General features: G+C 36.7%; 1 protein-coding gene across 4 annotated transcripts in view; it reads right to left on the bottom strand.

Moving 5' to 3' along the window:
- LOC105388349 (myocyte-specific enhancer factor 2) overlaps positions 1-26,802 on the bottom strand; it is a 44,560-nt gene that overhangs the window by 11,311 nt on the left and 6,447 nt on the right. For 2 of the 4 annotated variants that reach the window (XM_011559243.3, XM_011559242.3), the window contains exons 2-6: positions 6,025-6,166; positions 4,364-4,501; positions 3,777-3,842; positions 2,560-2,860; positions 2,057-2,295 (exon numbers count right to left, since the gene is read on the bottom strand). In XM_011559243.3, coding sequence (XP_011557545.1) covers positions 2,057-2,295; positions 2,560-2,860; positions 3,777-3,842; positions 4,364-4,501; positions 6,025-6,078 — 798 coding nt within the window. In that variant the 5' untranslated portion in view covers positions 6,079-6,166. Of the gene's footprint in view, positions 1-2,056; positions 2,296-2,559; positions 2,861-3,776; positions 3,843-4,363; positions 4,502-6,024; positions 6,167-21,145; positions 21,221-26,802 lie in introns of all 4 variants that reach the window. The other 2 variants (XM_048633158.1, XM_011559244.3) reach the window with 2 other exon arrangements.

Raw genomic sequence — 26,802 nt, forward strand, 5'->3', positions numbered from 1 at the left:
GTGCTTGATGCTACTCTTAATGAGAATGGCAGCACCTGCATGAGCAGTTCCATCTGGGTGGTTTGCAGTGTAAATTTTAAAGTCAGGCAGTATAAAGTTGCTGGCGTCCGTCAAATGTGATTCAGTTATAAGTATAATGTCCATTTTGTGCAGTTGTATAAATGTTTTCAGTTCTAATTTGTTTGGGGTCAGCCCATTTATGTTCCAAGTTCCTATTCTTAAGTTAGTGTTGAATTTTTCCAACCAGCATGGTCACTAGGCTTAATAATGTCCCAAGTTGTGTGATAAGCTGGTCAATTTTTTCAGTCTGCTTTATTATTATAGATTGGAGATAGTTATCTTTCTGTGTTGATGGTTCAGTATCATTTGATGATGGCAATGGCTGTTGCTTTGTAGCTTCAGAGTAGGTGCGGTATGTTGGCTTATTTTGAGTTTTATCTTCAGTATTCAGCTGGGTCTCGCTTTGAGGACTAGAAGTGGTCTCAGTTGGTTTCTGGTGGGGAGTGTTCCTTGTGAATCTATTTTTACTGTTGTGTTTCCGGTCTCTAATTTCCTTGTAAACAGAACAACCTTTATAGTTAGCAGGGTGGTTTTCAAGACATAGCGCACAAGTGGCAGGGGTGTTCTTATCTTTAATAGGGCAATCTATTGTATTATGGCTTTTTGCACACTTTACACAACGGTATGGTCTTAAGCAATTGTTTTTCGAGTGTCCATACTGTTGACAGCGCTTGCATTGGACTATAGAACTTTTCTTTCTCGGGTCTTCTATAACTACTGAGGTGTTATAAATGTATTTAATTTGTTTTACACAACCATTATTTGGGCTTGGTTCTAAATTAACAAAGAACGTACCTGTGGGGATCTTGTTTTGACCAAACCTTGCATTGATGATTTCTCCCCGAACGGTATTTCCAGTTTTTTCTATCGCCGCTCTGATTTCCTCTGTTGGAGTTGATGGGTGTAGTTTTCGAATTACAATTCTGTAGGCCCTTTCAGATTTGGGGGTAAATGTGTGGCCTATCAGTTTATGTTCACGCATTAGAGACATAAACACTTTGTAGGTTTCAAGATCTGTGAATGTAACTCGTAGCTGTTGTTTAGTTACCGTTCTGAGTGCATAGTTATCTTTTGTGATTCTTGTCTGAATAAGGTTAGATAGTTTGTTTATATCTGTAATTCCGTAGAGGATCACTGGCGGTGGTTTGTATTCCTTTTTTTCGGTAGATGACTGGATGGGGACATCTGACATAGGTAGTATTGAGAACCTATTAGTCAGTTGTACCTTTGGAGACTCTGATGGCGGTGAGTTAGAAACTCTTTTCCGTTTCTTATCTTGTCTAAGTATCGGCACAGTTTGCCACTCACAGCTGTTGTCACTGGCAGTTGGCATATCATGTTCGCCAGTAAGTGAACGCGAATCTAATGATTTTTCAGTGTTGCGCATTCTCACCAGCTCACAAGTATCCGTTAAAGAGTTGCTTCTAGGCTTAGAGCCAATGTTAAAGAGACCTTTGTGGAAAACTTGTTGCACTAGGGTTTTATTGGGGTTAACATTTTGTTCATTTCGCATTGAAAGCGACTTATCTATGTTTATATTTTGCGAGGAATCTTCTGTATCACTCATTTTATTATCCATTTTCCATGTTATTTACGATGAACATAATGTATAATCAAAATTTTGATCGTTATTTTTTGAAATTTTAGGTTATATTTTTTTTAACACTTTTTATCACTATCACAACTGTAAAATACTACTATCACTAATAATATTAAGTAATTGCGGTGTGAAAGAATGTTATTTTGCTATAAATAACTTTCTAAATAAGAATATTATCAATTTATTTTGAGATCGCGATGTTAGCGCTTTCAGTGTTGCCACCGAAAAAATTTTTATTAAATAATTAAAATTTAATAAAAAATTGTAGAGATCTGAATTAGCAAAAAGTTAGACTGTTCCAAATTCAGAAATATGTTTGGGCCTGGGGAGATTTTAGCTGGAATGACTTATAAATGAACGGTTGCTGCGCCCGTAAATTTGTAATCATTGACTGACCTCTCCAGTATACGAAAGGTCATCCTGCGGCGGCGGCATGGAGCTCGGTATGACGACGCGCAGGTTGTTGTGCCGCGGCGAGTGGTGCGGCGGCGGCGCGTGCGCATGCGGCTTGTGCGGGTGGCGGTGCGGGGAGGGGGAGGGGCCGGGCGACGGCGACGGCGTGCACCCGCCGCCCAGCGGTGACCCTGACCCCGGGTACCCGTTCGACATCTCCAACATTCCGCCGCTGGGGTATACTGGTGGTGGAAGAGTTTTGTGTTCGTTTTTATGTCGGAAAATGAGAATGGTTGAATAATGTTTTTAAAAAAAAAATATCCTAGCTAACAGATCTAGATGACCTTAAGATAACATCGTAGATGAAGCTAGATTTTTAGCAAATACAGGTTTTCCAGCGGTATCATCAAATATGCCCCAGATCGTCATGCCTATTTGGAGCTGTTGCCAAGTCTGGTTTCGATACTATAAAATTATAAATGTATCTAAATTTAGTAGATACTAACCTGAATCGGTTTCTGATGACGATGGCCGTGGACTGATGGAGGTATGCATTTGGGGACTAGCTTGCAGTAGGGATTGATCGTAGCTCCCGACCGGCACGCTGACTGGCAAGTTGTAGTTGCTCCCGGTGACGCCCACTCCCACTCGACTCCCATTCAACTGGTTCCTGTGCATCATCATCTGGAATTCTTCGTCAATCTTTGAGTACTTGGCTTCGGTCCGTGGGGTCAGGTTATATTCGGGCTCGGCTTCAGGGCTGTCAGGTGACATCACTCCGTTCTTATGCTCTTTCTTCGTTAGTGCCTGTAAGTGTCAGCGAAACCAGCTCAGGTGGCTTGATAAGCCAAATGAATAATGCGACCAGGGGTTATTGCCCGCTTCACCATTGAGAATATAAAAGGTACATTATTTATCATATCAAGTAGGTTGTGTACTTGTAAGTCAGTACTATTTTTAAGTATGGTAAGATATTTTTGTAAAGACAAACTCACATTCTCAATTCATAAAGCGGACGTAGTCATGCATTACAAAAGTAATTAGAACACCTTTTTCAGTTTTACGACGTTTTTACATACTTATTGTCAATTGAATCATTATTATGCTGTTGACGAATTGGCTAAATTAACGTATTTATAAATAAAAATAGTGCTGGGGATTGCAAAAACGAAAAAAGTGCTTTAATTACTTAAAACTAAGAGTGAAGAAATACTATTAATAAAAAAGTGAAACTTTTTAGCGTACATTTGTGTGTTGTGTCGAATGCAATGATGCAACACTGACTTTACCCTTGTTGAGGCATCAGGTAGTTGTTGGGTTAATTCAAATAAACACAAAAATGTTTATAAAAAACGCATGCTGTACAAGGAACATATAACATAAATATTTGGGGTATCTTATTGTAAACTGTTAGTATAAAACAGGGTGTCTGGTGTTGGTAGTTCATCTCTTACTAATCTAACAGGAAATAAATTGGCATGCTCTGGTTTTGTGAGTTCAACGCTTTGTTTACTAAACACCGACTAATTATTCACTATTATAGTCTCTGCAAAGGGTTTTTATCAAATCGCGATTGCCGTGCCTATAACGTGATCTTTGGTTACGTAAGAGAAAAAAAGAGTAAAATCGTTTATTGTTAGAAAGCACGCGGTTAGGGTTGTCAATTTTGCATGGACATTGCATCGCGAACACTGGCACACAGATGACGCCGTACTTAATATACCTCGATGATGTTGCGGTTTGTCAGCGACTCGTGCGGCTCGTTGTATTCCGTGTACTTCAGTAACACCTGAAATTAATAAAATATATAATATATTAGATAGGTACTGCTATATTTTCGAAAGTTCAATAATCAATTATTTGATATTAAAGAAGTTTATGTCCTCAAGGCATTCCACGACTGCATCAGTAATGACAATAGGAAACTTCAAACTACCTAGCTACAGTCATATCTAATCCCACATTGGTTAAGGCACATTTATCTTAAAGGTACTGGTATATTCGATTCTTGCTCTACTTGGATATTAAATAATATTTACTGATTCAAGAGAAACTGTTTATGTATAGACAGAACTAGCCAGACGCCGGGAGTTCAACATTATTTGCTTGTACAAACCAGCCACGTGCGGGAAACACATTTATATACTATTTAAAATGTAGTCGTATGTCGTCATTATGCAGACATGTAGCTCCATCAAAAGAATTCATTCACATCTCACATCCTTATCTTATACCGACATTTTATTTGGTAAGTAAGTTTGATCTTGTTTAGGTTGTGTCGGAAAGTAAATAAAATTATTTGTGTGTTACCTTGTCCATATCCGTGCTGGCATATTGGTAGAGTTTGTTGTTGGAGCTGAAGATGATGAGGGCGATCTCGCAGTCACAGAGTACGCTCAACTCATAAGCCTTCTTCATCACGCCGAATTTGCGTTTGTTGAAAGTCACCTGAAAATTAAATATAAAACCAACTTGAATATTTTATGTACATTTGTTGGCAAGATCCGGAAAGTATTGGAAACACAATTGTAGAATGTACTAATGATCGCTAAACCAACATAGCTGTTATTTGATGTAGTCACTTGTATAGGCTTGACATTGGAAACAATAAAAGTTCTTGGAAGGCTGATCGTCATATTACGTAAGCATGTGGTCTAACTCACTTTCCTGTATATATCATTTGTTAGATATAAACTATAAGTATTACCGACTATGAACCCAACCCTAACCTAATAATGAGCTTTTCTGTTGATTAACAATTAGGTAATAAAGTATATATAACTAATTAACTATACAATTTTATTCACACATTCATCTTAAATATTTTGTATTATGTGTATGATTAAACATGTTAAGAAGAGAGAAACTTCAATGTAATGGATAATCAAATAAGCTAGGTATTTGATATATTCCGTTTAATTGGGTCAGGGTCAGCGAATGAACCGCTACAACAGTTTTGTCGTCAAATTCCTAACCCGTAATTATGGCGGAGCTATACTGTATGGATTGATGTCTAATTGAAGTGTTTCTATCAATAATATCATGATCAATTTGAATATGCGATGTCTTGGAAACAATGTACTATTTACCACTAAGCTACTAAAATAAATAGTAGCTTAATATGCGTGGTAAAATATTATTCTATACATTATATCTGAATAATGTTGTAAACAAAGTAATAACAATCGAACATCTGGAGTAAACAAAGTCAATAACAACTTCCACAATAATGAAAGTGATCTAACTACACTGGCCCACAAAGGACGAGGCGTGATGATAATAATTAATGCACAAGTTGTAAGAACCGGTCATTGTCCTGATGATAATAATATTTGCAGTGTCGGGCCAGATACCGCATCTGCTGCAGCGGGGTCACCAGTGAGGTCACAGAACCCTGTACCATAACCTTGGGTTGGCGTTAATTTCTCCAATTCAGGATGCAGACGTCGTGCGTACGGCTAATTGACTTTACCACGTGGAATTACTTGTATAAATAGTTATTTTCAGTTAGTATTAGTTAAGTAATGTGTAATTTGCTAAACAGAATGTTCCATAAGGATGTCACTGCCAGTTAGTGTTACTCACATTTGTTTTGCCAAAATCAGTGATTGGTAAAATATAAATCGAAAAAGCGGCTAAGCGGAAGACAAAGTCCGACTTAATCCAAGGTCAACAGTTCATGACCAAATTGCTGATTATCGATTCTACTGGTGTTGATAGTTGTTTGTTTTTTTCATTAAAATAATTACATTTTATTCCCATTCCGATGTTTAAACTGAAAACCAGGTCTATGGCGTCGCCTACCATGCCAGCAGTATAGTGGTCTCGAACATGTTTCCTCACCCAACGAATATTTTTTCCATATTTTACTTATATTGTTTTTGTGTATTCAAAATGATCCAAAGTCATTAATTGCTAATTATAAATTATAAAAAAACCTGTTATGAAATATTATGATTTTCCTATCTCACCTGCCGATTCCGTTCATCCGTAATCCGGGATATTTGTATTTTCTTCCGACCCATGGTGGCAGCAATCTTGGAGAGGGTGTGGGGAGCGGGGGCAACAGCAAACTGCCTGGGGCTGGCTTCTGGTGTGGACGTCAACAGCTATCTGCGAACAATACATATAGAATATGTTATAGTATGATATTTTTAAATAAGAATTCGTGTTATAAATCCGAAGTAGTATTGTTAGCCTTTAGGCTTACACCTGGACGACGGTCTGCAACATCATCATGGGTCAAAAAAATACTCTACTTTAATATGGATGAATAAATTTACAGTTGTCGATAGCCAAAGTAGTAACTAATTTACAATTAGTTGTGTACACAGAAAATCAAGTACATACAACCAAACAAAAACCATACACAAGCAGATGGCGTTGTTACTTATAAACAAACTGGTGTTTTAATTACCAGCTCTGCAATTGTATATAAGAATTTTATCAAAGAGAGGTAAAGCTAATGATTTTTGGCCAAGCAGACGTGGCGTTTCAACGAACCGGTTTGAATATTCAGCGGGGATCCACGAGAGCTGAGTAAAGCCTTCATAAAAAGTGGCAAAACAATGCAGGTATGGCGTAGGTGAGTTGGTAAAAAATCGAGGTCATGTGGGCTGATAGTTGGGTCATTATGCAAATGCCTGTGACCTGCTACTGTAGCTGTGTTCCTAGTATGGTGATGCAGGCTGGGTGACTTTTTTCAAACGTTTCTTTTTTATCGATAATGTTTATATATTAACACGTTTCGATGCTGCGGTTAAATCGAATGGAGTGTTTGTTTTTCACGAGGGTTTCCCAAAAAAAAGTACTCTGAGATAATGTAGCATTAATATAGGGTTTATTTGTTAAAAAATACTTTATTTTTTAAACGTCACAATTTACAACTTTAGATGAATTGGGTAAGATTATTTATTTATATACAAAGTATAAAATAATATGATGGTATTGGTACACAAAATTATTCCATGAGAGATGAAGAGATTGAAGTCTTTCTTTACCATTAACCTAAAGTTCTTACTCAGTACCTCCCTCTACCAACACACTCATCCTAGCTTGATTGGCTGCAATTATGATTCTTCAATTTAGATTCGGATATTTAATACAAAATACTTTCTACTACTCGTAAAACACATTGCTTTACGGTACGCAATTTGCTGTTAGAAAACCAGTCTGTTGAGCCTGTGAACAGTCAGTTTTATTGATAGATTACTGTTATATGTTAGGGATTGTAAATAAATAACTAGGCACCATATATCGGCGTGTATATCCTAAATCTATTTATAACTGAAAAGTATTAAGTGTGAAGTGTTGATATTTTTAGACATCTTGTAATTTAATAGTAAAGTTACTACGATTATGTATTATAAACATTATGAAGCCGACGAATTTCAAGAGCTATAGGTACAATAACTTTAAGTGTTCTTAGTACTCAAAGTTATATTCGTCCTATTATCGCTTCTAAAACAATAATATCATTGACACTTTAAAATTTTCACCGCCCACTAACCCATGGAAATTAGCCACCCTGTATAATTGATTGATCGACATGAGTACTGCAAGGCCACTAGGATGCGTGGGCGACAAACGTTGGTATCACCAAAGTGATAAAACCTTACCTGTCCGACAGCAAAACGCTACTGAATATTCACTCTTATCACGAACGAAATAACATTATATTTTCTGCACGCAACATTTTCTCACTACCCTTACACGTGTGTCCTGCCATCTAAATATAGACTCAACTATACCCCTGCATTGATCTTATATTCTTTTAGAAAATAAAGCTGAACTATGATGAGTATGGGTAGTATTGGATTTTTTTAACCGTAAATGTAAATAAAAGCTATACCGGAGAGAGAGTAGTGTACTCACTGTAACCTAGGCTTTATTAATAATACGATCCAAATACCATGTAGGTACATTTTTAAAAAGTTTGAGGAGCATTAATTGAGCTATTTGCTAAGAGAACACAAAATCTTGTAAGTATTCATCAGTTTCTGAACGTAATTGACAGAACCCTTACAAAATGTACGAAATATTTTCAAAGGAAATTAATTTCTTAATTCGATCAAATAGCTTTGTTTGGGCATAAAAGGATTTTGAAACTTGATTTAGGTACCTATACTCAATACGAAACAAGCTGTTTCTTTTAAAATTGTAAATCATAGAAACAATCAGTTTATTCAACACATTATTCGTACCTCTAACTATCATCTACCCGTATCGTCAAAACCAGAACCAAAATGGGATAAGTTTATAATGAAAATGTATTTCTATCTAAGTATCATATTTTTCAGCATAATGTTATGTAAGAATATGATATTAAACGGGATATACCAGCAGTTTTTTGTACATATACCTATGTAGGTCCCTTGTATACAAGTGGTAGACTCGCGATGAGGCTTTACACATAGCGTGTGTGTGTGAGTGAGTGTAGGTCTCGGGCAAAGTATAAACGAGTTACAAGTTATTAACTACGAACAGTTTTAAAATTTCATAGGTTTTTTGTATTATTATTTTAAAACGCCAAATATAGTACTTAAGTACTTACATAGGAATCAAATCAGCAGTTTGGCTGTGATACTAATTATAATACAAATTTTAATTTAACTAGGTGCACTTTGATTTAAATGGATGATGTCGTAGGTAGAGACTCGTCTTTGATTTAAATGGATGATGAATAAGTAGTAAAATATTGAACCAAACCTAACAAGTAGTACCTTAAATTAAAGTTATTAGTAAGTTAAATCTAAGTATTACAGTAAACGATAACGTTACCGTAAACGTTATTGACATCATTTGATCCAGAGTATATTTTTTAGGATGTTGTTGTTGTTGTTGTTGTTCCTATGGCACCCCAGAGGTGCAGAGGGTCTCCACTAACGTCCGCCACTTCCGCCTATCTTCGGCTGTACTTTTGGCCTCGCTCCAGCTTAGTCCAGCGGCTCGCAGCTCGTTTTCGACGCTTCGGCGCCATGTCTGGACAGGGCGTCCACGGGAGCGCTTGCCATTTGGTGGCCTCCAGTCAAAAGCTACGTTTGCGGCATTCGTAGCTCCTCTTCGTACAGTGTGCCCAATCCATCTCCACTTTCGCTTCGCAATTTCCTTGCCGATGGGAGATTGTCGGCACAGCTTCCACAGATCTTCGTTACGTAATGTCTTCGGCCAGAAAACGCGCAGGATCGATCTTAGGGACTTATTGACGAACACTTGCAGTTTGTTCGTCAGCCCTTTCGTCACTCTCCACGTTTCGCAACCAAAGAGCAATACGGACTTCACGATGGAGTCGAAGAGGGAGATTTTTATCCGCCTTGTGAGCACATTCGAGTCCCAAACAGGTTTGAGCTGGGCAAACGCAGCCTTCGCCTTCTTGATCCTGCTCTCTATATCCTCATCTGCTCCTCCCTGACGGGTGACCGTGCTTCCGAGGTAAGTGAATGTATCGACCGAGTCCAAGCGTTGGTTATCGAGTATTAAGGCGTCCGAGGTTTTAGCCTTGATACGCATATCGACTGTTTTGCGTCGGTTTATTCTCAGACCCATTACTCTGGCTTCCTCCTGCAGGTGTACGAGTTTCTCTTGTAATAGGTCGAGAGTTGGCGAAATCAACACTATGTCGTCCGCATAGTCTAGGTCCTCTAAGACACCTGAAGCCCAGCTTATGCCTCTCGGGATAGCAACCACGTTCCTCATCACATCGTCAAGGAGAATAACAAATAGGAGCGGTGACAGGAGACATCCCTGCTTGACGCCAGCTGAAATGCGTATTGGGGCCCCAAGCTCTTTTTCATGAACGACCCTACATGTACTGCCCTCGTATAGCGAGCGTATAACTTGGATGATGCAGGCTGGTATGCCTCTGCGTTGTAGACTTGACCACAACGCGGTCCACTTCACGGTGTCGAAGGCTTTTTCGAAGTCTACAAAGGCCAGAAATAGCTCCGACTGCCATTCGACACATTGCTCAATAAGGACCCGTAGGGTGTTGGTGTGGTCAGTGCAGGAGCGTCCAGGGCGAAAACCAGCCTGCTCATCTCTGAGGGTCACTGCTACTTTAGGATGTAAATATAAAATAATTTTATCTCTCTGATAGAACGTATATCCGTATATTATGTTATCGTTAAATTCAGCGATGAAGATCAGATATGTAAGTACTTACAGTTTCTTTGCATGTTTGTTCCAAAGATGCAATGTTTAGATATTGAAGTAATCGGGTTTGATCCAGTCCTATCGATATCGTTATGAATAGTATAAGTACAAATATCTTTTATCATCATTGGTTGCAGATTTCTATCAAAATTAATAAACGTAATTTACAGGTAAAGGTATGTTTTGCACAATAATTTAACTATTTATGCATTAAGGTACTTATTTCCTATTGTTACAGTTTTGGGGATGTAATAAAGAAATTTAATGGCGTACTTAATACCAAAAAATCAAGTACGTTTATGTGGTAATTTTTTTTATTTTTTATACTGTATTGCACAATTTACAATGGTAATAATGTACAATCAGGTGGACTTAATGCCAAAAACCTTATCTGCCAGTCAACCTGCAGGAGGTACAAGATCAAAAAGTACGGGTGTGCAAACAAGAAGAAAAAAAAAGATCAAAACATAATTATGAGTGAAATGCCTGTTTAGACTATACTCTCGCTATACCCGGCGGGGGTAGTTCCCGGGTAGGTCGGGCCGGGACTGTCGGTCAGGTCACCGTGTTTATAGGGTGTTCTCGTTACGCCGGCCGCGTAATCATGCGTCATCGCTTTCAGAACACCCTGCACATTGGCGTGTGAATAATTGTGGCTTCAATCGTGGAGGTCGAAGCGAGCTTTAGTTGGTACCTAATTGAACGGTTCGTTTAGCTGGTAAGTTTGCAAATTTCGTGACATGGGTTTACAGGCTGTGCTCTTTTGGGTAACATAATGCGTTCATTAATTTGTACCAAACGAACTAATTCTGTTATCATCTCGATTTTTTATAATTTTTTAATCACAAGTAAATCCATAATACTCTTCAGTTACCAAGTATAATCATCGCCATCATAAATTATAATATAATTAACGTCCCTTATGTACTATAATTGACTATAATGTAAGTCAAGGTCACTTCCCAAACATTCCTCCTACCAGGAAAGCAGAAAAACTTGGAGGTTCCAGCTGCATCGATCGCACGTTGCTAGTGCCACAGCCTGATCCCGTAGGCGGGCGGTTGCCAGGCTCTCTCCCTCCCCACCCCTGCCAGCCTTCCCCTACTCCGCTCTTCCCTAGGGAGGAAAGCGGTAGACGTAATTACTCCATCGATTTGTGATTTGATTTTTCACTTTCTACTATAATGAGGATGCGTTGGGAAATTTAAATAGTTTATTTTGTAGTAGGTATATGACAGATTTTTTGTTGTTGAGAAAAGTGAAAATTTTGCTTGAAATGGGCTTTGACTATTATATTTTTGAAGTATTCCAACATTCTCTTAGATGTTTAGAGATATATTTTTTAAATGAGCATTTTTACAGAAAAGGTTTTTTTATCAAGCACGACTACTTAATATAATTTTGAATTCAAAGAATATAAGAGATTTTAATATAAAATAGAATCAAATGAATATTTACCCCCTTATTCATAGAGAAGTTACAAAACGTTTTAACTAATAAACTGTTTTGTCCCTCTCCAACAAAGAACAATTTGTTCTTTGACAGAGAGGGACAAAACAGTTTATTAGTTAAAACGTATTGTAACTTTTCTATGAATAAGGGGGTAAGTCTTTCTATAAAATATTGTTACTAGCGTCTTAATTACTCTTCAATGTAATCCGAGACTCCTATCTAGTAAATTTCATTTGAAAAATGCTTGATACATAAAATAATGTTTTATACTTAGACATTCTCGATTAGCTATTACGACTTTCCCCATGAGAGACTAATAAATTAAACCAACTTTATACGTTTTATTGATATGTGCGATGTTTTAAAGCTAAATATTTATAAGGAAGATATTTAATTGATACCCTAATAGGTCAGACACTATAGTTTACATTTTCCCGCTATGTACTAGCACTGTATACTTTGAAGCCATTCGATGAAAATTGCTGTTCTCCTATAATTACGAAAACGATTTATAATTATCTATTTCTGTTGCAGACAATTATTACTTGAATATTTAATTTAGATTAACGTTAGGCTTTCACGACGTACCTAAGTGTAGATAAATAAGTAAGTTTAGAACGCTTTATGAAATTTAAATATTCATGTTATACAAATACTATAGCGCCAGAGTGCGAGTATAAATGAAATTAGGTACTATAATAATATTTATTTTCTGAAGATGTGTACAATAATCTCAAATAAGGCGCTAGCGTAAATACAAAATACCTATTATCCTTTTGATCTTTTCGGCTGGAAATGACCTGTCAAAGAAATATCTCAAGTCTGAAAATGTGTATTTACTTGTTGCTGGGACAGTGTTAAATTTACGGGAGGAAAATATAAATGAAAGCAGCAGCAAGGAAAGTACCAAAAATCTCTACCGCGTGATAAATTAAAGTTTTTTTTGTTAAACGATCCACCTACGAGGTACCTACCTATTTTTTTGTATTTTACTGACAGCACTTTTGTCTGCTACTGAAGATGTAGCCATAGAACAACGCGGACTGATGTAGCAGACCAATTTAGACGGACAGAGATTAGCTACCTATTACAAATTTTAGTACACTGATAATAAATATGTAATAATGATGTACTTAAGTGTACTGAAATGTATATCGCCGCCCGCCCGCCCATCCTCCGCCCTACTGACCGAGTGCCCCTCAGGACACTTCGTGAAGGAGAAATTACCTTAAAGACAACTGAAGATCTTATCTCTGTAACAGAATATCTTAACAGCTTAGACGTACAAAAGTTATATCTATTTAGAATAGTGAAAATATAATAGCAAAAGATAATGGCAGCTGAATGTTAAACATTCAGACAGAAAAACGGGCCATTTGGTGTCGGAATTTTTTAAGTGGAACTTTTTCATTGCTTGTAAGTGTATAATACTATTATTTTTGTACATAGAGTCCGCTTACTTCAGATTGAGATAAATAAGTTACAGTCGAATGCATAATATTATTATGGCAGATAAACAGAGTCAACTGAAATCATTTCACGGGTCTGTTAGGTAGTGAATCTGTTCCGCGTAATAAATGTGATTCCGGAAAGGCGGAAACAAAATTACAGGCTGCAATTTTCATGGAAAACCTTATCCTGTTACAGTTAATAAAAGTTGTAATGATACAAACACCGTGCATTATATTAAAAATTGTTATGTGAATCAGTTTAGAATAGACCAAAAAGAAAATATTTAAAAAAATGATCATGATCTCGAGAAGACAATATTTTTTACCAAAATTGCTGTACTTGTCTGTCAATGAGTCTTACTTAAGTCCGATAAAAAACATTACTTTATCATATCACTGTTAGTTGCTTCCTGAAAAACGATCCTATTCTGCATTCAGATCAAAATCAAAATCAAAATCAAAATCAAAAATAGTTTATTTACACACCATGTAAGCATAGACAAATATTATACAGTGAGAAACATTACATAAAAGATGGTAGGTACAAGTCGTCCATACTAAATGATGACATTAGGTATTTCGCATGGAATTTCAGTGAAGTCCACACTAGGCTAAGCCTGTGTCGTGGACTTCGGTAGGCAGATATAACCATAGTAATTTGTTATGCGCTAGGTGGATGCGATGTAGATGCGAATTTTATTTGCAAAACTAAAAAAAAACATGCGAAAGTTCGTTTATAATGTTACGCAGACACGGGTAACTTTCCGAGTGGGCAGTGTTTAGGTATGGAGCCTGCATTTCCCCTGTCACCAGTCCACCCCCACGCTCGGTGACACGTGCCACCAACACAGGCTCAGCTAGTATAGAATCAGTCGCACGATCCGGCGATCCGTCGCTAGATCAGTCGTTAGTTGTGTTTAGAACAACAATCTGGTAATATTGAAAGATTTTAATGTTATCAGGTATTATGTAATATAAGTAGGTAGCTACTTTTATTTGTGTACGACGTAACTTTAAAAAAATATAATATTTTTACTTTACCGCTGAAAATATGAATATGTTTACAGGTCAATGTGTTAATTTAAATATCCTGTAACATAAAAAAATACCTGACCGAACCATATTAATCCAATCAACAACCAGGATCCAATAGCCTGTTCGAAGAATAAATCATGAAATTCACGCATATTTTCCAAACGTTATTAAAAAGTATGTGGAAAACTGGTGCGATGGTGAAAATCAGATTATGTAGAATTAACTCAACGTCTCTGTTTATTGCTCGTGCAACTAGTGCCGGGGGCCGGGGGGAGGGGGTCCCCACCCCGGGGTGCGGGGAGGGGGGGGGTCACGCACACAGGCTCACTGCCTTCTACGCAGTTTCCCAGTAAAAGCAAGTTTCGGTTTTACTCTGAAATTGAAAGTAAAATTGAACCTTTGAAAGAGAAAATGCGCTTTGCTCTACAAGTTGCAAGATTGTTAGCTTTTACAAACAAAGCTAGTGTTTTTGATCCTGTACATTAAAGTACAGCTTTATGTTTGCAATTTTATCGATATTTTCATCAAGTTCAGCTACAAGATTCAATAGATTTTCAGTTTGTTACAAGTATTTTTTTATTATAAATCCTTTGAAAACCATTAATCCTGATGATGAACATGAATTCTAATTAATAAATATCAATAACTCCCGTAAATAGAGAAACAATAATGCTGGCCGTGACTATAAGTAGGATTATAGCACTGGGCTCGACCACAGATAGAATATCACCCTGCCTAGTAAGTATAAGTATTCCTGAAGTACCCCAATCAATTTAAGAAGATGAGTCATGTTTTATAAAGCTACACTATGTTTTATTTGTCTGATAATTCTGATAAATGGATACAGTCCATACAGATCACACATCTGGACGCGAATGGTACAAACACTTTATTGTATTTAAGTCATCGTTTGTATGAAACTATCTGTTTCACCTCGTCCATTGATAACATTTGCTGATAACCGGAGACCTTTGGTGTTTTGCAAATTACATGAATACCTATTTAAACACATAATAAAGTATTTCTGTTCGTCCCCGTGTATTTTTAAACACAGTTGATTCTATTTTTGAGTTTATATTTTTTTAGTCGGCATTAAAAATCATTGAGTAAGTACTTATACATTTTATAACATATCGGTTAAGTAGGTAATTATACCTATATACTTTACCATGTCGTATTTTTGCTTAGCTGAATTGTAAAACCTTGCCAAGACATGTCTCACTGAATAATTGAAAAATGCGTCGAGCTCACGTTGCCTAGCAATAGCTGTTTACCGCAAGAGGGCGCGCGCAGCGGGGCGCGGGAGGGGCGCGGGGGGGTGAGGCACAAGGTCTCACTCATCGCTAAGAGACCGTGTCACTTCCCAATGAAAAAGCCTTACCAGGGACGGCCTTGGTGACCTGAAAGCCTCCGCCGCGCTAACGTTACGTCACTGCGCACAAAAACGAGAGTGCCCGTAAAAAGCAAAGCTAAAAACAATCAGCAAACACAAATACAACAGAAATCGTAAGTGAGCGCCGTTGACCGAGTCTCGTTAGCCGTGACAGCTATGACAATTGCGCGTGACGTCACCGAGCCATCAACATCCATGATAACAAGAGCATGTCTGTATGTGTGTGTGTGTGTGACACACAAGTGTATGCTAAGGTTACATTAGAACCGTTTACTGTCAAGCAAGATGGTCGTATGATTGTAATTACATTGTCATACAATGAATTTATAATGCTTCGTTCGAGTGGTTCCTTTGAAATAATTTCGATGGTGGGGAACATGAAAGCTAGTGCGGAGGTTGTTGACAAAAAATCATAAGTATATAAGAAAATAAAAATGATCTATGTGCTTGGGGCAAAGTATGTTCTCCAGTTAGCCCTTCATCAAACTTACACGTGTTTCAACGCAAAATAAATTATGTATGGTAAAATGTGTAATTTAAATAACAAGTAGATAATTCTTCATTTATGTTAATATTCTATCTATTTAAATTTTCAATTGAAACTGCCTAGGGTAAATTATCTTTACTTAATACAATTTACCTACCTGCGTTAATAAAAAAGTCTTTGGGCTGGGTAAAACATTGTGGAAACAACCCTCTCTACATATATATACTTAAGTTCTGGCTGACATCATTTAAAAACCTGTGACTTTAAAGTTGTCAGTCTGTTAACTCGAATCGGAATGATATTAAAGTAGTGGATTGTGATATTTGTGTTCACGATCAGATGAAATATGCATGTGGAGCGCGCGTCGAAGCCATCTTACTACTCGAGTTATACATATTTCATACCCATGCTTTGTTTCAAATGTCAACAGAAACGATTTCATGGGAATCAGAAACGGCAATTTTGGCATAAAAAATGTACAAAGTCACAGTAGGTGTACATTATTTTACACTAAATTTTATCATTATAAGCGAGGGTGAATTTACATTAACAGATTGACTAAGGTCTTAGGCTATTTTTATTCACATGGATAAAATATCTATAAGTAATTAATACTTACTACGAATTCCCGCTCTGTAGGGCTAAAATTTGCGAATTTTGAAACGTAGCAATTACCTATTCTTTTATAAGATACTATTATACGGATATTTAAAAAAAACGAGTCTCCTAGCTATCTTATAACCTGAAAAGAAGTTCAGTCTAGAGATTCTCGCCATAGACAAAGTAACAACAGAACGGAGACTCGTACGTACCACGGTCAGATGGTCCGATAGCCGGCCGCACTGCACCTTTGTTTGGTAGATATGCTAAGCGTAACCCGGCTGTTGAGTCTGTTGACATGGTAATCAGGAGAGTGGCGTCGCCTCTGATAGTATCGCGTCTGCGTTGTTCATCATTGTTGCAAACGCTTAACAGATGCATCAGGATTGTATAAAAGAAAACTTTAAGCGTTCCCAATACATGGTTGATTCTTTAAAGATTAATAGCATATAGGTAAAAGAATAGTTACGAGCACGTATTATAAATAAAAAAATATTAAAGCAATTAAGTGCAAGGAGCTTTCAAATGATATCAAAGTATATTGTTGGACCTTCAAACAGTTGTAAAATGGTGAGCCCCCTTTTCCAGTTCATTCAGTTGTAGATCTGAATCAATTAACGCCACCAACAAATTTCGGCCTCATAAACCGCAAACTTCAAACGAGTCAAACGCGACTGTTCCGGCGTCGCCGCCATTGTGAAACGTAAACCAGAATAAAGGAACAAAGAATTCTTTCTCCCAATCGGAAGATGTCGCAACGGGCGCTTGTTTACCGGCAACACCCGTCTGACCCGAACCAGAGAAACTGTGTCAAGCAGTTTATTCAATCTGTACCAACGCGACGCGAACTTTTCCACGCGAAAAAGAATCTTCACCACCACATACATGATTCAAATTTGAATAAGAAAGTGATACTTATGGGGCGCCGTGGTCGTGTCCTTAGTTTGGCTGTCTTGCCCTTGTCGGCTCAAGTTGCAGAAAATCCGATAATGGATGAGGTTCGTCCGTATTTTGCAGGGAAATTTAAAAGATTTACCCCCTTATTTATAAAAAAAATTAAAGGATGCTTTAGATTTTGAACTGTTTTGTCACTCTCTGACAGAGGACAATTTGTTCTTTGACAGAGAGGGTCAATAAGTTTTTTATGAATAAAGGGGTTAATGTTTAATGAAAATACCTGAGGTATTTTATTTTAATGATACAGAATAAAACTTACAGTGTTTCTTCTTTCTACCTACCTCTTTAACACTCGTAAAATACCTTCCATGTAGTGTATACGTATACACCTACCCTGTTATGGTAGTTGTAAAATCATTGGAGCTTCGATTCGAGCCCATTGACCCACAAAACCTTAACCGAAATTTTGGCACGCTCGCGTATCTTTAACGCTTGAGTAGCAAATTTTATGATGCCTACAGGCACCCGAACGTTCTATCTCAAGTAGGAAGTAGATTACAGTGCCCCGTGAGCCGTGATCGCGATAAACCAATCATATACTCCTACCCTCCACCAACCTTCCTTGACACTTCCATTGTAACTCAGCTCTACCATCGCAGGTGTCAACGTAATGGGCAAACTCAGCTATCAGATTTTGATGATAATTGGCTTACCAAAAAATTACATCAATGTTTCACGGTTGAAACGTTGCTGGCTGGCTCAAAAATATGGACGTGGCACGATGGTACCCAGCAATTAGCCGCGTAATGGGATAGAGGAGCGACGGAGCGTAATGACCGAACTGAAAAAAATAAAAAATAACGCACCGCAACGCGTCGCGCCGCGTTGTCGGCAACATTGAACGCGCAAAAAAATAAAATGGCCGACTTCAAGGTCGCAAGAAGCTGTCCTAGTCACGGAGAGCATACTTTTTTACAGCTTGAGGCTTTTGCAAAACTGGCTAGTCTGGATACCAGCAAGATTACGAAGCCACCAGTATTCATATTCGATAGTTGATTTTATGTTTATGGTATACATGAAACGAATTCCTTGACAACAAGAAGGCTTTTTTAAAAGATACAAAGTTCGTATACAGGATCATTGGCGGTTGCATCCGATATTTTGCCAGCGAAATCGAGTTATTAAAGCTGTTATTAAACAGAGAGATGAGGTCCCCCGCTATGAATTACATCGTGCGAGATGCCCTCTGGTGGTTGTAAAAATAATCGACGCAAGAGTTTTATTTGTCGTTTCGTATTTTATGGGACTGCGTAAGTAGAAGGATTTGGCAAAGAAACATGCTTTGTATTATTGTTAATTTTTTATGTAGTGTCTTGTCATACAGTCGGCTAATTAACAAACAGATAAATAAAACGAACTATACACAGGTGTCTCGATTAAAATCAATTCAATATATATATAACAGTTAGATATATATTATTATATTATTTTTTATATTACAAAAAATGTCCGCGGTTAGGCACATAATCAATTTGTGATAAGATATTTGCTAAATACTGGCAGTAACTAACAACACCACTGCATCGCTTGCAGAACCAGAATCCCCTCAATAAAGACTCGTCTTGAATAAAAAAAAACTTCATCGTTCGATTCAGCCTGGGAACAGTGGCAAGAGAAAACCTAACAATATACTCTCATCGTTTCAGTTGCAACTTATACCGAATGAATAAGGTCTACATTTGAGTATTGGAAAGGTGCATCATATTTTTGTTCATCTCTAAAAGGGCTTGCACCTGTCATTGAGCCCGACTAGACATGATACCTAGTCAGATTAGGGATATAGAGTTATGGAAAACTGCTATATCTACTCCTTAATAAAGTTAAAACTTGTTTCTTTAAATATATATCCTAAACTGGTTCCCGACAGAAATGCTTAGTAAGGTACGTAAGCGGCTTGATCAGGTTTCAAAAAATAAATAAAAAGGGTAAATTTTTATCATCTATTATCTACCACCAGTACAGCATGCATAGATGCACTACTAATAGTCTCGAAAAGAGATAAGTATATATTATTATGTATAATTGTATATGTATATAGGTATGTACATAATATATACACCCCATTGCAAGCAGTATGATCCTAAGACTGTTGCTTTGCAATGCTATATCTTCCTCATCGAATGTGTGGATATGGCTACGGGAGTACCAATGAACAGCTGACTTGATTGTGTTATCCTAGTCTCAGCTTAGATCAGATTAGACCATCAATTCGCAGCTGCTTACAATAGTCTAGATAAATTATTGTTTTTATAAAATTTGTGTCCTGTCTAATCATATCAACATAAGTACGTTTACTCTGAACATAATTAGGTACCTACGTATTTTATTATTAATCGTCGAACGTAACATTGTAAGCGCTACAGCCAATTATTAAAAGAGAGAAAAAACTAGCTTTACTCTCCCCATTTAACCCTCAATCAGCGAGCGTATAATTTCCAGCTGGCAACACCCACTAATTTCACGATAATTATTTAAAGTTTTCATTGCGCGCGGGAGATTATTCTAAAGATTTTTACTGTGTCACTTAATTGCTGGTGGACCGGTCCCCCAGGTCCAGATCCAGGCTAGTCTTGTTACTAGCGGCACTAAATTACTATCCACACCGGAGCGAGCCGCGGCGCCTGGCGCGACGCTAGGCCTTCCATTTATTCAGGGATGCCAGGCGCTAAAATAATCAATTGTCACGACTTTTAAGAGTATTATGTTATGTGGAATACCTACATATTGTATGTGACTGTGGCAACTGGCTCCAAAATTGATAAACCAATTAAATTTTAATTTATCTAAAGATATGAAAAATAAATAAGGTAAATGTGTTATTTAAAATAAGTATAAAAAACGGGACCCATATTTTAATATTCCTAACAAAGCGGACTAAAAGTTACAATTTAAGAAACTAGCCTATTCTATGATATCTTAATGTAAATTTGTGCCCTTGTAAATGGCAACCCTAGGTTCCTCTCCACCGTAAAAAACAACAGCTAACAGCCACCGCGTTACCCGTCCAGCGATACACTCGTCGCCGACTTTAATACAACCATTAGTTTAAACTGGTACTGCAAATCCTGATTATTAAAACTCGTTGAAAGTAAATCTCCCTAGGGACGAAAATACCAACTTTCAGGCCTGTTTTCAGGGAATTCATATATACTTTCAGAGCATGGGTGATGATAAATAATTAACTATGTTAGATACTACTTTGTTTAAAAAAAACGCAAGTTTCGTAATCCGTGGGTGAGATGAGATAATGGTGACCTCGTCAATGGTGTTGTGTCTGTCACCTCTGATGTCATCTTGGAACTCAAACGAACACTTTACCCGGCAAAAGGAGGAAGGGACGGATTATTGCAGTTAAGTTCAACTAAGTACTGAGTTACATTTACTACATCAAAATGAATTAAATTGGACAATAATTTCTTCATAAATGGTATAATTGAGGTTCTTTTTGACTTTGCGATAGCCTCTCAAGGATTTAAAGACATAGAGGTATATCATTACGTATTATTAATGATCTTGTTTAATTTACTTCAAATCTGGTAATGACCATTAAAAAATAAATGGATTACCTGATTGTTTGTGTATTTTTTCTTAATCCATCGGAGTCGCTACGGATATTGGATATCTTGGAAGTGGGTACATACCTGTAATAAGATAGAAAAATAAGAATTAGTATTTAGTAAATTTATTTTGAACATAATTATTCATAAATAAATAAAGCTAGACATGTATATCTAAAGTAAGTATATAAAAGTACATGAGTTTAAAAAAACTGTAAGTACTACGATTGCGTGAGTAAGGGCAGTTTTCAGTTTCATACACCGCTGGCCTGACAGGAAAACGAAGTGATGCACTTTTTTGCTATAGTTTCTTGTTTAATAAATACTACTTTTTAACCTGTGACTTATGGAAAAGCTCAGGTAGTCCACAATCACTCAAGGAACAAACAATATATCGTTATTATCACCAAAGAAACTGTAAACAAAATTAATTCCCACCGTAAATTAAATACAAAAAAAGAAAAACCTGTGAAGCTAAGATCGAATGTAAATTTTCCATTATTGCTAGCTAAACGACAAGGCAAACGGACTTGAGGTGGTTTTGCGGAAATAGTGTTTTTTTTAACAAACTAGTCGCTCGAGCCTCGTGCCCGCTGTTCACGGTCAAAGTCAGCGGCACAGCCTTGCGCTACGTCACTCGAGCCCAAAACTATCCGACTTGTTATCTCGGCTACCGTTGAGGCTTTTGTATAGCGCCACTTGAGCCTGATGACATGGTGATTTTTTGTTAGGAATTCGGACGCAAATTTTGCGATTGTACACTGAAGTAAGCTAACACAGACTTTGACAATATTTTTTTTATATATAATAGTCATAAATTCATAACTAACGCAATTTTTTATGGATTTACCTTCGAGTACCTACATAGGTACTCTTAAATAAATCTGAAAACTCGGCACAAGTAAACTTACGGAAGCCGTACAGTGTGTCAGCAAAACTATTTGACACATTGACACAATAGCCGCCGTTCTCTGACCTGCCACAGTGATTACGTCATAAAATAGTTAGGTACCTATATTACTTTATGGGCACAAGTTTCTAATAGTCTACTTCCTGTGAATTTAGGAACTGTTGAAGCTAGTTATATGGGAGTGGGACTGGCAATATAAGCAGTAGTACCTAGTGTGATCATTAGCTACACTAAGACCCGTTTATACACAGACGGAAACTTTAAGATAACACCAATGATAACAGGCTAACAGATATAAATTTAAATTCCCAGGTTATATTGTGTAGAGTGGTTTTCAAAATTAGTTGTAAAGGCATGAAAACGGGTAAGAACACTAATTTAAAAAAAAAATAATGGCGGGTTCATAACCTTAACTATTACATTTAAATGATTTAAGTACTGGTATCTAAAAAACGGCTACAATGGAATAAATATATTAGATCAGTACGTTTTGTAGATGTAGAGCTACACGACCGGTTAGGAATTCTATCCAAAACAAATGAACTTAAAATATAAAAAATACATAAAATAGTCCTAGTATAATTATTATTCTTCTCACTATTCTTTTTATTAAACATTTATTTTTCAATTAAGTACGTTCAGTACATCTGCAATTACAATTATTCAAACAACAACAACAACAAACAGTTCGATAAAGTGCACAACAGTAAGTCAATGACTCTGTAACATGTTGTAACATTATCAAGCTTTATAAGGCGTCAATGGTCTGTGAGCTCGTCGTATTTTTAGCCTAGGCCGAACTAAAAATAGTCTACTAGTCATTACGGAATTAATATTTCTAAAAACGGATCATGTCTACGAGTTACACTCGCGTCGATAACGCGCTGACTGATAGTAGCGTCACGTCTGTGTTGTGTGTTTGCCGCCATCTTTTATTTTGTTTATTGTGTTATTTTTGACTGTTTTTTTTTACAAAAACATTTTTATATTTTTTTATGTATAATATTTTAAAGTTTTTTTTTAATGTTGATCTGAATGTTTAGCGTAATAACCTCTACACTTGGAGGTGCATGAGGTGCACTGGGCTAATACGGGCTATGCGTTTGCGTTGACATTCCATTTGTTTACTCTCTCGATGAGGTACGCGTGTGTATTGCTTATCAGTTTATCGCATAAAATTGCAGTTGGTTTGTGGCAGATAAGAAAATAATTACTGGTAATTAGATAAGTATTAAACAATGAATTATGATAAATAACTTGATTGTGATATAATATTTGAAAAAAACAAAACAACTTTTTTTTAATGGAATCTTGAAGAATGATATTTTTAATAACTATAACTCAGTATCACTTAGCAAACAACGAGTTTACAAAAAATATAGATAAGTAAGTACGTATGTGAAAAAGTAGTTAGATATACCTACTTTTTAAGAATATCATACAGTTCCTAAGTATAAACCTATTTTATTTATATATTTTTTATACTTTTTTATACTCCATACCTGCCGAAGTTACGCCTCAATTAAATTTTATTGAACTGTAATTTATTCAGACTTTCATAAGTAAATAGTAAAAGTAATGTTTTATCAGCTGAATTAACATAATTAATCCACATTTTACTAGTCGGTAAATATGCAATCTCTATAATACCTATCTAATTATTATTTTTACATAGTTATTCAGATAATTTTTAGGTAAGAACCTATATTTACACGTAGTACGTTAGGAGTTTATTAAGTAAATACCTATATATTATGTATGAAAAATCGTATTTTATATTTATCTATCCATACATACAAACATTCTTAAAATTCAATTCAATATTATTAATTTGGCGTTTATTCGATTCTCAAAATAAATTTATAATAAAGGTATGTCATAGCATGACGTATTACGCAGGTATGTATGACAATGTTATGTTATGTCTCTCTATCACCAACCAAACTATACTAATAATGTTCCTCTACCCTGTACCACGATAATGCCAGAGGACCACAAGACATGTAACGGTCACATTCACACTCATAGGACGGATCTAAGAAACGTATTCAATTATTAAGAAGATGTAGTCGCTGAACTACAATTTGAATTTGCCGTATTATAATTTTTGATCGACAAACAATCTGCCTACGAGGTGGATTGACCTTGTGATCGGCTGTCGTTAAACTACAGTCAAACAATATACATACACATTAATACGTAAATGTTACTAATTTTGTTTATTTTACGCTAAATCGTTCGAAAACAGCTGTAGTTTGGTATAATGTCACCGAATATGTATTGGTTTGTTTCATACGCAGGATTTATAAGAATCTAATGATCATCTTTGGACTCATATCTCTATCTTCTGCCTTCATCCAGTTACAGTTTCTTGCTATGTTTGTAGGCTTTACTCGTCTGCCCTAATATTTCCAAGAGATAGCTAAGGTTTTAAAGTTACATTAACATTTGTAAATTATTCTATGAAAAAGGATAGTAAAAACAAATTATAGCTAAATAATAAAATGTTAAAGTTGCAACTTGTTAAATACATAGACTAAACAAACTGAAGAAGTCGGGAGTCTATCCACCTATCCACCTACTTAATACGAATAAATACCGGTTTGGCAATGATAATGAAATTTTAATTATCAATCCTACAGTTGAACAATTTACCACAATATGCCCGGCTAATTCGTAAATTAGTACTAAGTCTTAGCAGTCAAAAAACCAGAAAGATAAGTTTTAGTTTTATTACCGTTTTGGTGATTATGTTCCATAATTTAGGTATGTTATTTTTTATTTTTATAAGATCAGATACGATTTTGTACCTCGGCACCGAGCATACTGAGTTACGGTATGAATAATTTCTTGTGTAGAGATAATATTAATTATAATATTATATGGAATAATTATTTAATCAAGTAATTATAATAAGTATAGCATTAACATTGTCAGTATAAGAAAGTCCGAAACAGAAAACAGAGATTCCCGCGGGTCAATCAGTAAGAAATTCATTCAGCAAAACAATAGTCGCGAACGCGTAAAATGGGCAGCGTATTGACAAAATGTAGTATGGGTTAAACAGCGGAATGTGAAGCGTATTTACAATAGCCGGTGTCAAGGCAGGTGCGCCACGCCGCCGCCGCCGCCGCCGCCGCCGCGTGTCGCCGCAGTCAAGGCCGACGGAACCTAGACAATGCTTCGCGATGCGCTAGAGTTAAATTTTTCGCAACAGTTTCTTCCACTTTGCCCACTCTCTCTAGGAAATTGTATATTTACAACCGGTAAAATCTATGCTTTCCCGATCAAAAAATGTAAGTATCTTATGTTACTCTTCGTTCAAACGCATGTCATGTGTTAGTGGTGAACACGTGGGCATTCTAAGTTCAAATTCTGAATTTTGCCAGCCGATAGTCGAGGCAAAACATGTAGTATTTTTTATACCTACTACAGATAAATTTTACCTTATTGCATAAAATATAAAACATAAGTTTTTCTGAATTTTTTGTTTAAACAAAACTGTATATCCTGGGCCTGGGCAATCCTGACTAATAAAAAATAGATCAAAGTGAAAGAAACTAATATCAGAGGCAGATCATAATCTCAACAGTCTTTTGTTTGAGGAAGCGCGTGCTTGCTAGTCCATTGCCTAACGGTTGCAATCTATGACTTATTGTCCGTTAATTAAAGGCTAATGTTGCTGAGAGGTGCTAATTTTCCATGATTGCTGGTGGAAGATTGGGTCATCGTAGCTTCGCTGCTACACTGGTGCGTTAAGACTGAAATCTGTCAAGTGTAACACGACAGGTTGGCAAGGTTAAACGCTGAGGCGATTCTATTGTAACTAAATTTTCAGGCATATTTTTCTTCCGCCTCATTTTTGCAATTTTTCTTGGGTTTGTTCACAATAGACGCAACTATTGACTGTAGCAATACTTATTTGTGACGAGTGTGACTTTACTTATCTCTCTCGCTGTTCAGGTTTGTTCTGCTTTCGAAATCATTTTAACCCTTAATAAGGCGAAAGGAATATGGATTCCTTGGAGTTTACGGTGACAAATAATTATATTTTTAAGTGGGTAGTGATGCATTATTACGTGGTAAAGCTTGTACATAATTATAACACTTTTACCCCCGAGATCAAGGTTACCCCATTGTAACTTATTAATATCAATACATCCCAAACACACCTGACACAGTTAACTATTTACGCCGAGGGTGACTAACACGACTCGCATGACATTGAGACCCAGAAACAAAAGTATTTAGGGGGGGAAGGCCCTCATCGATCCCAGGGTGTCCCCCCTCTTTTAACCTTGGGCGGAAACGCACGAATGTTTCCGAAACTTTCAGCTTTCATTCATTCGAGTTTTAATAGTTGCTTAATGACCGGTTCCCTTAAATTACATGATCACCAAAAAGGGGAGCCCGGTTTGACTTCTTTCGCGAACAAGACATGATTTTGGTTTTGGAGGCCTGATAAGTGGATCAAGGGTTTAAAGGCTATTTAGCTTTAACCATTGCAGACATATTAGTATATACAGAAAAATAGGTAACTAAATGGATTTCTTTTTAAAATCAATTTAATATTGCAAGGAAGTGACTAAATTGCATCATCCAACCTTTCACAATTTTGCAAAAAGTTAACCCTGCACGTATGATGACATAACACTGAAGGCAGGGCCATGGTTATCATATCAAACTGCATATATTTGCTGCACTGCAACCTCAGGAAAATTTTGCTTCCTACTTCGATTTGCATTGTGTGCTTGTT

This window comes from Plutella xylostella, chromosome 5, assembly GCF_932276165.1.
Source record: "Plutella xylostella chromosome 5, ilPluXylo3.1, whole genome shotgun sequence".
Lineage (NCBI taxonomy): Eukaryota > Metazoa > Arthropoda > Insecta > Lepidoptera > Plutellidae > Plutella > Plutella xylostella.